The sequence below is a fragment of the Muscardinus avellanarius genome (genome assembly GCF_963383645.1).
Source record: "Muscardinus avellanarius genome assembly, chromosome: 1".
NCBI classification, from domain to species: Eukaryota; Metazoa; Chordata; class Mammalia; order Rodentia; family Gliridae; genus Muscardinus; species Muscardinus avellanarius.
This window is the reverse complement of record NC_137786.1, coordinates 46,523,022-46,535,872: the sequence shown is the minus strand read 5'-3', so window position 1 is coordinate 46,535,872 and position 12,851 is coordinate 46,523,022. Positions and strand designations below refer to the sequence as shown.

Genomic DNA, 12,851 nt, shown 5'->3' with positions numbered 1-12,851 from the left:
AACCCCCTGCTTGTGATCACTATTATGAAATGGAATAATTGAAACATTAAAATAGATCCTGAGCCCCTCAGCTGCTAATATTGCTGAAAAAGTGCTCCAAAAAAAAAAAAAATGCTTCTGTTATTTAGTCATGCAAACTTCACTGCTTTCCTGCTCACCCAGGGCCAGTTCTTTGAAAGGCACAGTTTACAGTTTCTGCACAAGTTGTGAACTTTTGCATACTGAGCTTAGGTACAGATTATGATTTGTCAATCACATACTTAGGTAAGGGTTCCCCGCTGGCCTCATTCATAGCTGTTCAGGGCATGAGGGCCAGCAGATTATCAACGTGGTTCCCCACAAAAGTCTTTTCTTTTTTCTTGTTGAGCATCCTGTCTCCACTGTAGTTTACTTGTGACATTGGCTACCACGTAGTACGAAAGACGGGATGCTTCAGTAGCTCTCTTGATGGAGGTCTGTCCTGAGGTTGCAGTTCTAAACAACGAAGAGCCACATCACGCAAACCGGGAGACAGATGTGAAGGGATGGATGGAGCAGTTGTTGCACTAGCAATCTGCAGGAGAAAGAGCCAGAGCACTGAGGCCTTCCACAAGTTTCAGACACAGTTTCACAACCTCTGATGTCAGCATGTGCTTATGCGCCATAATAATTTTCTTTAATACTGGACACATTTTAATTCTTAATATCAAACACCATGAAGAACTGACTTTGATAAACAGGTTAGGAATAAATCTAAATAATTTAAACCTACTTATTTCTAAACATAAGAAAACTCTCTCTTTCCCCCACACTAGTAATTTTATAAATGCTTTGGGCTAAAAAATACAAAATGATACAAAGAAAAATCCTGTAAGGTCTGTGATCTTATATCAAGATATACTCATAAAAGCTGGGCGTGATGGTGCACACTTGTAATCCTAGCACTTGGGAGGCTGAGACAGGAGGATGGCACAGGTTCGAAGCCAGCCTCAGCTGCTTAGTGAGGCTCTCAGCAACTTAGTAAGACCCTGTTTCCAGATAAAATATAAAATAGGTCTGTGAGTATAGCCCGGAGGTAGAAAGCCCCTGGGTTCCATCCGCAGTAACACACACACACACACACACACACACACACACACACACACACACAAGATATACTCAGTTAATATACTATAGAAGGGAAAAAAAATAAAAACAAACAAAACAAAGGGCACCCTTCTCCCCTTGTCCAAATGTAGTCACTCATTGCTAACAACTCTGTTTTCACGGGGTGGGGTAGGGTCAACATATTCACAACTTAGGGTTTTTTTTTTCCTTTTCTTTTTGTGGTATTGGGGATAGAATACAGGAGAATTCTACCTCAGAGCTACACCCTTCGTCCCTTTTATTTGAAACAGGGTCTTGCTAAGTTGCTGTCGATTTTCTTTATAAAATACCTACATACAGAAAGTGAAGGGTCATAGGTTTTCTCTCATTGGGATACAGAGGGACTTTAGACAGTAAAGGAGACTCTTCAGTGGAGCCAGGGAGGCGGGGAGGAAGGGGGAGAATCAATGCAAGAAACACTTCCATCAACAGTATGTACCTATGTGAGAAAACCAATGCGAACCTCAGTGTCTTGTAAGGGGAAGGCAGCTGGGGAGGGACCACTTTATTATACTTTCTCTTTTCACTTAATAATATCATGTAGTACTTTCTAAATCAACAACAGCTTTACATTACACTCTTACAACTTGATCACTTTCTTACTGGTGGACACTTCAGTTAGTGTTCAGGTTCGAGTCAGGGTAGTATCATCAGTACTAGGGCACTACAGCCAACAGGACAATGAATCCTGATGAATAAATTTACAAGTAAATTCCTAATAATGAGCACAGTTGGGTCAAAGAATAAGTGCATTCAAAATCTGGCAGATATTGCCAAACTGTCTCTCTAAAAAAAGTGCTATTGCTACTTAAACTATCACAAAGTATGAAAGTATTTGAGAAAGCTATTTTTCTGTCTGTGGTGCTACCACAAAACTCAGATTATTTACTAGAAGTTTAAGGACACTGAAAATGCTACAGGTAAAATCCTCTTTAACTCTACTTATGAAGCAGAATGCAATGAAATCTGTTAAAATGTGGACTGTGCCAACTTGAAACTCATTTCTGTTTCCAGGGTTTTATCAAAATTTTGAAAATAACATGAAACTTTCAGGTTGATCCTAACCAGGAGTATTTATTGAGCAATTTCTTTATAAGATTCTGTAAGGCATGAAAATGAATCAAACACGAACAGACTTCAAGGAGGTTTAGAGTTTAGAAAGCAGGTAAAGTCGGGCGTGGTGGTGCACGCTTGTAATCTCGGTACTTGGGAGGCGGAGACAGGAGGAGGACTGCACATTCAAGGACAGCCTCAGCAGTTTAGTGAGACTCTCATCAATCTAGTGAGACCGCATTTCAAAATAAAAATAAAGTAGGACTGGGGGTATAGCTGAGAGGTAGAATGCCCCTGGGGTTCAATCCCCAGTACCACATGTACAAAAAAAATTAATCAATTATTAAAAAGCAAGTAAGAGAGGAACATAAATAACCATGACACCAACAAAGGAAGCATCAGACCCAGTCACACATTGGAGTACTCTGGGAGTCTGGGGAACTAGAGGGTGTGTGTGTGTGCGTGCGTGCGTGTGTGTGTGTGCGCGCGCGCGCACATGCGCGCAGGAACACGGGAAACACGGAAGAGAGGCAAAGTGAGCGACATGCAAAACAGAACTGTCAGAGAGGCGACTGCACGTGTGACGTAAGGGCTGAAGGTGATGCAGGTGCGGGGTGACTACGTGCTAAGTGCCTGACTCAATCCTAGGGGTAATTCTGTTAATCTTCATAACAACCCCACAAAGTACGTGCTATTACTGTACCTATTTTATAAATCAGAAATCAAGTGTAGACACAAAAAGTAATTTTCCAATGGTCATATGGCCATTAAGACAGGAGCAGGGCTTCAAACCAGGTCGGTAAGACTCTAAAGCACATGCTTTTTTTTTTTTTTAATGTGTGTGTGGTACTGGAGGTGGAACCCAGGGGCTTTTCTACCTCCTAGCTATACTCCCAGACCTATTTTATACTTTATTTGGAAACAGGGTCTGACTAAGTTGCTGAGAGCCTCACTCAGTAGCTGAGGCTGGCTTTGAACCCATGCGATCCTCCTGTCTCAGCCTCCCAAGCGCTGGGATTACAAGTGTGTGCCATCACGCCCGGCTAAAGCCCATGCTTTTAACTATCACTTATCTACTCGAAAGCCCCAAATCTCAGCCATTCTGTGGTAGAAATGAAAGTAGTAGATTTGGGCGGATAAAATTTCACAACTGATATGGTGTAAAGGATTTTTAAAATAAGTAAGTTACGGTGAATTAGGTTTTTAAAAACTGTCAGAATTGTGTAAATGTATAAAGAACTTCAAGTATATTCTGTTTTTTGAACTTGAAGTTTTTAAAGTGACATGTAAAAACAATGAATGATTCAGTATTTGCTAATCAGATGTTTATAGAGACTGTATATACCACAACTACCTCAAATAGCAAAAATCTGACTATCAATGACACAAAGTTTAAAGTGACAACAACATACAAATTCCTGGAGACATTTACATATATATTCATTTCAAGGAAGATAATTTTTGTTATGTTTAATAGGGAGAACCCATAAGAATTTGAGTCCTGCCAATTTTAGCATAAAGAAGTAATTTTTATACCACAATTACCTTAAATATCAAAGCAAGATGATTGGAATGTTTTTCTGCATTCCAAGGTGGTTTTGCACAAGCCATTTCTATTATAGCACAGCCAACACTCCATACATCACAGCTTCTTCCATACTGCTGACCCCTTAGTACCTAAAATAAAGCAGAGTTGACTTGGAAATATGGTTCACTTTAGAAAGAGAATAACTCTGTAGTTATAGATTCTAATTTTTTACCTCAGAGCACACAGTAATTACTTGGACTGCCTTATATCTCATTAACTAGCTTAATCTTCCATGTGGCACAAAAATAAACATCACAGAATTCCCAAGCAGCCCCTGCTCTTGGTAAACTACGAGGCAATTAGACAGGCATGCCACATGGACATGAAAAGGTGTGAACACAATAGGAGAGGCCAAGCTCAGAGAGTAATGCTCTGTTAAACTTCCACAGCTGGGCGTGGTGGCGCACGCTTGTAATCCCAGCATTCGGGAGGCTGAGACCGGGGGATCGTGGTTCGCCGACAGCCTCAGCTACTTAGTGAGGCCCTCTGCAACTCAGTGAGACCTGGTTTCAAAATAAAGAATGAAAAATAGGGCTGGGGGTGTGGCTCAGAGGTCGAATGCCCCTGGGTTCCATCCCCAGACTCGCAAAAAAACCCCAAAACAAAAAACTTCCACTACCGACAAGGCCTGCTTCTGGGGGCTCAACTCCCTTTGAAATAGACAATTTAAAAATATGTACACTATGTCCACTTTGGATCTACTGCAAAACAACTATGCACTACCCAGAATTCTTTGTTATAAATAGCATTTAAGCAAATCTATTAAATTTTATCACTTGGAATTTTGTCTAGACAAAGATGGAAAGGCTGGATTGGAGTAAGAATCTAACATGTAGGATGTTATTATAAAACCTTGGTTTTAAGATCCAGGGACTTCTAAGTGCATACTGAATACCATCATGAAATAATTTACTATAATGCTGTCATGCAAAACTCCAAAATGACTTCTCACCTCAGGTGCCATAAATGCAATTGTCCCCAATAACTGTCCCTGAAACTCTCCTGCGCCAGTTCCTTTTGATGCCAACCTGGCTGCAGCTCCAAAATCTGCAATTCTCAGCCTCTGACCTGTGCTGTCAATTAGCAAATTGGCACCTGTCAACAGAAAGAGCAAATGACCTTTTATGTTAAAAACAAAAGGATAAATAAAACCAACAGCAACAGTAAAATTCTACTAATAAAATTGGATAGCGACAAAAAAAGTAGGCTGTCAGACGTGCAGAAAAGGCTGCCCTATCTCCCTTCGATTCACTATGACTAAAGGCACACAGGTGTCTGTGGCATAAGCCAACTCGAAAGCTTGAGAGGGAATGTTTGAAAATCATTCTTAAGGTGTACACAGATAAGGGCAGAGATTTAGTGAATCTTTGAAGAATAATTATTGAAAAACATTCAATATAACAAAGTTCAACAAAATCTTTGCCCAAAAATGCAAATTTTAGTGTATTTTATATTTTAAGACAAAATTTTATTGAAACATATTGATCTAAACTAATTAAAACCATATGTTCATTTCATAATTGCAGCTAAATAAAAAAGTAATCATTAACACAGAATAATGGATTCCATTGTGGCATATTTGTACATGCACATAATATAATTTCATCAATTTCATTTTGTAGTACCTGTCCTGGATCCCCGTCTTCGCCCCTATTTGGCTCCCATCTATTTCCTTCCTTCCTTCCTTCCTTCCTTCCTTCCTTCCTTCCTTCCTTCCTTCCCTTCCTTCCTTCTTCCCTCCCTCCCTTCCTTTCTTTTTTTGCAGTACTGAGGATGGAACCCAAGGGCGTTCTACCTCCAAGCCAAACCCCCAGCCCTATTTTTTATTCTTTATTTTGAAACAGGGTCTCACTGAATTGCTGAGGCTGTCCTTGAACTGTGATCCTCCTGTCTCAGCCTCCCAACTGCTGGGATTACAAGCGTGTGCTACCACGCCTGGCTCCCTTCTGTCTTCATGGGACCTTTTTTTCCCCTTTGTTCTCTAGTTCCCACAAATGAAACATTCACTTGTTTTTTGTGAGTCTGACTTATTTTGCTTAATATAATGCTTTCTAGTTCCATGCATTTTCCTGCAAATGGCTTACTTTTTTTAGATACTAAGAATTGAGCCAAGGGCCTCATACATGCTAGGCAAGCACTCCACCACTAAACTAAACCCCAATCCCTTTGTTCTTTAGAGCTGAATAAAGTTTCACTGTGTATACATAACATACTTTCCGCAGTTCTGGGGACTGAACTTGGGCATTCTTCCTCCAAACTATATCCCCACGCCTATTTTTTTTATTCCTTATTTCTATTTTATTTGGAAACATGGTCTCACTAAGTTGCTGGGAGTCTCACTGAGTAGCTGAGGTTGGCTTCGAACCTGTGCGATCCTCCTGTCTCAGCCTCCCAAGCACAGGGATTACAAATGTGTGCCACCACGCCTGGCTACATACATAAAATATTTTAAATAAAAGGAGAACAAGAAGTTCCTGGGGGTCAGCACAACATAAAGTCAACAAGTGAGGGAACCAAGAGATTTGAATTTTATAATTTCTGATAGTATAAAATTATCAGGAAAATGGGAAAGGTCATAATCTTTCCATCTCCTTTAATATTCTAACCATTTTAATTTTCCAGAAAGATAACTCTATAGTTTGAAACTTAGGTTAGAAACTGTAAACAAATGTTCAAGTTTTAAAATGACATTTATTTTCTTATTGTTACTAAAAGATAATTAAAAGAATTCTTACCTTTGACATCTCTGTGAATGATCTGGTTTTCATGGAGATAGGAAAGGCCGCGAAGTAGCTGCTCCGTATAGTTAACAACGACTGACTCCTTGAAGGCTCCATATTTACTCAACAGATGAGCCACTGAGCCTCCTGAAACACAAGTACACCACAGTGACAACCATATTAATTATAAACATCAGAAACTTAAACCAAAGCCCGCACTGTATGAGCTCATGTTCACACCTGAAATGTTCAACTCATTCCCTACAGTGAGAAGTAAAGCTGACTTCCGGTAGCATCTCAGAAATCTATTACTTAGGAGACATTTTAATAGAATTCTCATGAAACTAGTTTACTGGCGGGCCAAGATTTCAAAAAGCTTTAAAAGTTAAGAATTTGGGGTAGAACTATTTCGGGGACATAAAATCCATTTATCTATCTTCTCAATTGAAATATGAAATAGCTTCATTACTGATTTGTGTAAACCATTTGAATATGTTACTTGATGGAAGGTAAAGAAAACAGGGGAAGAGCCAGAAGGCCCATGGTTAGGCTTCACATCCCACAATCTCCTGGCTCTGACCTGGGACAAGTCATAAACTCAATGAGCTCATTTAAAAATGTTTGTAATAGACAATTTGCTCTGTACATCCTTATGAAGTGCACTTAAGAAATAACGAGTAAACTGAAATGCACTCTTAAAACACACACAAATCTAAAAAGTTAGTGCACTCTATCACATCTCAAACCACTTATTATACACACTTGTATGAAAGAAAATAAAGTTCAGTCTTTATTCAAGATAACAAGATTTACATTTATGTCTCAGTTCTAGTTTACCTGGAGTAAATTTTTTTTCAAGTTATCAAGTTTCTCTAAACTTAATACCAGAGATTTAAGTCCATGTACTATTAATCCAAACCCTAAACATGAACATACCTGCCATCCACTCAATGAAGAGGTTGTAATTACTCTTCTCACACGTGGCTCCCAACATCCTAATGATGTTTGGATGATTGAGATGGCTCATCATTCTTATTTCTTCTCTTAGTGCTTCAACCACTTCTTCTTGCTCAGAAGATGTGTTTCTGACATACGTCACCTGTTTCAAAGAAACACGTTCACAAAGTTTTGAATTTTGATGTTTCTATCAAGTTCTCACTAACAACTAAAACAGACAAACACAAACTAGCTAATACATTAATAGCATATGACATATCTGCTTATGAGTACAATAACCAAGTCAGATTCTTTTAGACAGTAAAAATCTAGGTCAAGCAGCAGTGAGATATCAAAAAATAATAAAAACCTGAGATATCAAAATTCCAACTGTTTAAAGAGTAAAAATGAATCACTGGAGAAGTGATAGAATTTTTAAAAAAGAAAGCTTTATTATTTTCATATCCTGATAACAATGCTTATTATAAAAAGGATACTACAGACAGTATCACACCACTACACTGCTGACGGAGTATGAAAACATACTTCTATTAATTATAAAAAGGCCAAAAGAAAAAAAAAATCAAGAAGGCCTATCCCTTTTATTTTTTATTTTTTTGCAGTATGAGTAACAGAACTTAGGAGTATTCTATCTCTAAGATACACCTCCAGCCCTATTTTTAAAGTCTTTTTATTATTTTTTAAATTATTTTTATTTATTTATTTATTTTTTGCGGGTCTGGGGATGGAACCCAGAGGCATTTGACCTCCGAGCTATACCCCCTGCCCAATTTTTTATTCTTTATTTTGAAACAGGGTCTCACTGAGTTGTAGAGGGCCTCACTAGGTAGCTGAGGCTGTCTGATCCTCTGGTCTCAGCCTCCCAAATGCTGGGATTACAAGCATGTGCCAACATGACCGGCAATCTTTTTATTTTTGAAACAAGGTCTCACTGAGTTGTGAATGGCCTCACTAAGTAGCTGAGGCTGTCTGCGAACCATGATCCTCTGGTCTCCACCTCCTGAATGCTGGGATCACAAGCATGTGCTACCACACCGGCTATAAGGCCTATCTTGATATTGTATCTTATGCTTCAACTTTTAATAAATAGAATTTATGAGTCTGTGGTAATTTGGCAACATTCTACTTTGAAACTTAGGTTTCTCAAAACTTAACTAAAGGACATAAACACATGGATACAAACACATATATATTTCTCATTTTTTAAAACTTGTGCATGCTTCATTTTATAATTTGAATAATTCTACTCGTGTACTCACTAGATATTTACCTGTTTAACAGCCATTAAAGTTCCAGTTCCCACATCTTGTGCCTGATAACAAGAAGAAAATGCTCCAAGGCCTATTTGCTGACCTTTCAGCCATTCAGTGTCTTCTCTGTAAGGTTGTTTTGCTTTGGTATGTCCTGGTAGAGTCTCTGGTGTCTACATATTAAATGAAAGCAATCTTTTTACTGTTAAATTAAAAGAATAAATCTTGTAAAATTAGCCTGACAAACTCTTGTTCAGTCTGTTTCCCAAACCACCTATAATATACTTGACCTCTGAATAGACAATGATGGCAAAACCAATGTCTAATGCAGAAGTGATTACCATTACAAAATCAACCAGAAATTCTTTGAAATAGGCCAGAAGTACTGCTGTTTACATGATACAGATATCAATATATACAATAATAGTTATATCTGAACAACCTGTTTGCCTTAAAATCAACATTTCTGGAATTAGATTTATTTTAAGATGGTCCAAGGAAACTCTAATTCTTGAGACTATACTTACATCCTGTTGAATAATGATGATATCTTCTCCATTTTCAACCTGTAGTTGAGGAACGAGGGGGAGGGCATCCTGAGACGCTGACATTGCCATGGCAATCGCTAAAGCTTCTTCTTCTTCAGCTTCCATCTTTTCTTTGCACTTTTGATTATGATTCACATCGTCTTTGTAGGTATCATCATTTTCAGCCTTCTCCGGGGAGAGGACAGCAACTTCTGACTTAAAAGTGACTGTTGTGTCACTGGAGGGCATAGATGCTTCAAGAAGGTCCTCAATACTGGAGTTGAGCTCTGTGTTGACGTCTAATCTGCATTTCTCCTCTACGGGAGTAAACACTGTCTCATCACTGGGTATAACAGCATTACTACTATTGCTGCTGTTGCCAAAGCTGTCGTCACATTTGGAAGTACTGTTCAGATCAAGTGTCATGCTATTTTTTGAGGCATCTCCCTGTTTACTTGTATTATTACCTGGGGTAGGTCGAGAGGGCTTTGGCCTGTGGATGTTACTGGAGGGAAAGGGTCTTGACTGAGTAAAGATTGGGGAAAGTTTATCTGAGTCTTTGTTTTCAGAACAGTTTCTCTGGAATTGCAGAGAGAACTTGCGCTGTGCTTGAGGAGATGCAGAAGGTATTTTGCAGGGAACGAATCCCTGAGGTCTATGTTTACAGACATCTGTTACAGAGCCAGCTGGTACAGATGGGGCAGATGAAGACGGGGTCGACGAGGCTGGGAACACTGACTGGGAATGATGAGATAAAAGAGAGGAGTTCAAACACTGACTGTGGGGTCTGCTTTTTGTTTGAACCATTGGCTTTGGTTGCTCCATTGTTGTTGAACTAGGAAGTCCTACTGAAATGCTGGCCAGTCTATCAGAAATGTCCTCTGAACTGGCACTCAACTTTGTAGCACATAATCCTTTTCCAGTTTTTTCTAAATGGACTGTGTGCTCAAGGGAACTGTTCTCTGTGGTTTCTGAATAGCTACTAGGGGCAGATGCCTCTAAAATGCTATCCTGTTGACCATTCAAAGTGTCTTCTATGCCCAGCTGAATGGCCTCAGCAATTTCTACCTCATCTGCAATAGCCATCAAGCGACGACGCATCCTGGTGAAGTGAGTGGAACTGGAAACACTCAGCATCTCTAACAGTTTTGAAAACACATGGGGCACTGCAGTAACCATTCTTGCAGAACTCAAATAGATCCTTCGAGAGAGTTTACCAACCATTGAGTGGGAATTATCGATGGATTGCAAGGCAAAGGTTAAGAGGGACAGCAGCTTTTTATATCTGAAAGAAAAACAAACACACATTCAATCACTAAATAAGATCAATGATTGAAAAATGTATTGACTTTAAAAGGCAATTTATAGCTTATAAATATCAAAAAGCATTTCAGTATAAAGGATCTATAAATTTTTAAGAGATGAGACTTGAGGCTCCTATGCCAATCAACTATTACGATATTAGTAATCTATCTATGTTCTTTAATTTCTGCATCTTTCATAGATCTAAAACATCATTCTTGGGGAGAATATGAGGTAGGTAGGAAGAGGAAAGTTGTATATTTCTCAAAGAAAAATCACCTGATTTCAACAGGCTCAGCTTGTGAAACATCAGTACTGACAATATGAGGATAAAATTCAGCAGGAAATTCCAACAACAGTCTATCTATAAGACAAAGGCGACCCAGGAGTTCCTGCCAGTTGTTTGATTCAGTTTGGTTTCCAAGAATACAACTTAAGACAAAATCAACACCACCAATACCAATGGATCCTACAAAAGGAAAGTTAAAACACATTATTAAAAATGATACTAAAATTTAAAACAAAATATAATTAAATGATGTGAGGATAATGAAAATACCCTGGGTTATATTAAACATTTCTCTTAGATTAACTCCTTTTTGTAACTTTAGCTGAGTGAATTTACAATTACTTCAAAATCCTCTAACAGTCCCAGGAGGAATAAAGAAAACAATAAAACATGCAACATTAATTTTAAGTAAAAAGTTATTACTACCTTTAAGTATTTCTCTACCAACTGCCAACTCTCCTGCTTGGCCTTTGCACAATTCCAACAGTGTTGATATCGACAGTTGACTTGTACGGCTAAAAATGAAAGTAAAGCAACATTAATTGTGGATCTAGGATATAATATATAATAGATATCAATATTAGAGTAGTAAAGACTTGTGAGAAAGTGGGAAGACAACACTTTCAGGGGTATTTACTTTTCTACTATTAAAATCACACTGACAATGTCACTAAGCAACGTTAGGTCAGATTTCATAAATTTAGCTTATCATGTAGGTTAAGCATAGAATCTTTATTGCTGTCTCTTAGAAAGCAAGTGCTGATTTGAATATTAAGTCAGATAAAAAGCTTATTTTCAGCCAGGGATGGTGGTACATGTTTGTAATCCCAGCTTAGGAGGCTGAGAAAGGAGGATCACAGGTTCGTGGCCAGCCTCAGCTACTTAGTAAGGCCCTCTGCAACTTAGTGAGATCCTGTTTCAAAATAAAGAATAAAAAATAGGGCTGAGGGTACAGCTTGGAAGTAGAATGCCCCTGGGTTCAATCTCCAGTATTGCATTAAAAAAAAACTTATTTTCATTATTGTATCTCAATATATAAAAAGAATGTTGGTTCTCACATTTTAATTCTGAACTTTCATTAAGCATGTTTTGAATTAAAAATAAAACCTAGCATCCAAAATCCTTATATTCTATTATATTCTCCATAGTGAGTTAAAATATCATAAACATTCCTTTATAGTATTTTTGGGGTGTCAATCATTCAAGCCACCAGGCAAATGACTTGGCTTTAGAATTTCAGAAAATGAGAAACACAATGAATGCCATGAAAACACCAAAGTTCTCAGAAAATTACCTGTTCTAATATTGAAAAGTGACATAATTTTTCCTATGGAATTTGTAAGTTATTTGTTAATTTGCCAATGTTTTCTAGATATTACAATGCTTTTTCTAAGCAACAAAAAAACTTCCAATACTTTTGATCTGTAGACTTAGGTGAGAAAAGAGTGGAAACAAAAGATAAGACTTCATGAGATAAGAAGCTAGTCTAAGGTAAGTACTACCAACTTTTTCTTTCTAGTGCTGAGGATTGATCCCAGAGCTTCAAGCACTCAAGGCACCTAATTTTTTTTTTTTTTTTTTTTTTTTTGGTGGTACTGGGGATGGATCCCAGGGGCCTTCCAGCTCCGGGCTGCACTTCCAGACCTATTATATATTTTTTTATTTGGAAACAGGGTCTCTTAAGCCAGCGGAGGCTGGCTTCCAACCTGCGCGATCCTCCTGTCTCCGCCTCCCAAGCGTTGGGATTACAAACGTGCGCCACCACGCCCAGCTAGGAACCTACTTTTTGAGACCCTCTGCAAACTAACTCATATGAATTGAGGAGGAAAAAGAGACTGGATTAAGAGAACTCTGAATGGGTGGTAACAACAAAAGCAAAACAAAGAAGATTCAAAGCTGTCTGCAAATAGAGATCTGCTGGGATATAAAGAAATGCGAACTTCCAAATAATTACTTACTACAGCTATGTTTATTAAATGAAAGCGATCTTTTCCTCTTACTTTATGGAAAAGAAAAACCAAAGAGAACCACTGGTCTAAA

The 12,851-nt window shown here is 38.3% G+C and overlaps 1 protein-coding gene across 1 annotated transcript in view; it reads right to left on the bottom strand.

Annotated features, from left to right (window-relative positions):
• Positions 1-403: 403 nt before the first annotated feature.
• The window catches only part of MAP3K1 (mitogen-activated protein kinase kinase kinase 1), a gene marked incomplete at its 3' end in the record, with an annotated part of 68,169 nt that continues 55,721 nt past the window's right edge, over positions 404-12,851 (bottom strand). The window contains exons 12-20 of the mRNA XM_080692488.1: positions 11,235-11,326; positions 10,802-10,991; positions 9,221-10,505; positions 8,714-8,866; positions 7,423-7,585; positions 6,502-6,633; positions 4,719-4,861; positions 3,724-3,855; positions 404-553 (exon numbers count right to left, since the gene is read on the bottom strand). Coding sequence (XP_080548614.1) covers positions 404-553; positions 3,724-3,855; positions 4,719-4,861; positions 6,502-6,633; positions 7,423-7,585; positions 8,714-8,866; positions 9,221-10,505; positions 10,802-10,991; positions 11,235-11,326 — 2,440 coding nt within the window. The remainder of the gene's footprint in view (positions 554-3,723; positions 3,856-4,718; positions 4,862-6,501; positions 6,634-7,422; positions 7,586-8,713; positions 8,867-9,220; positions 10,506-10,801; positions 10,992-11,234; positions 11,327-12,851) is intronic.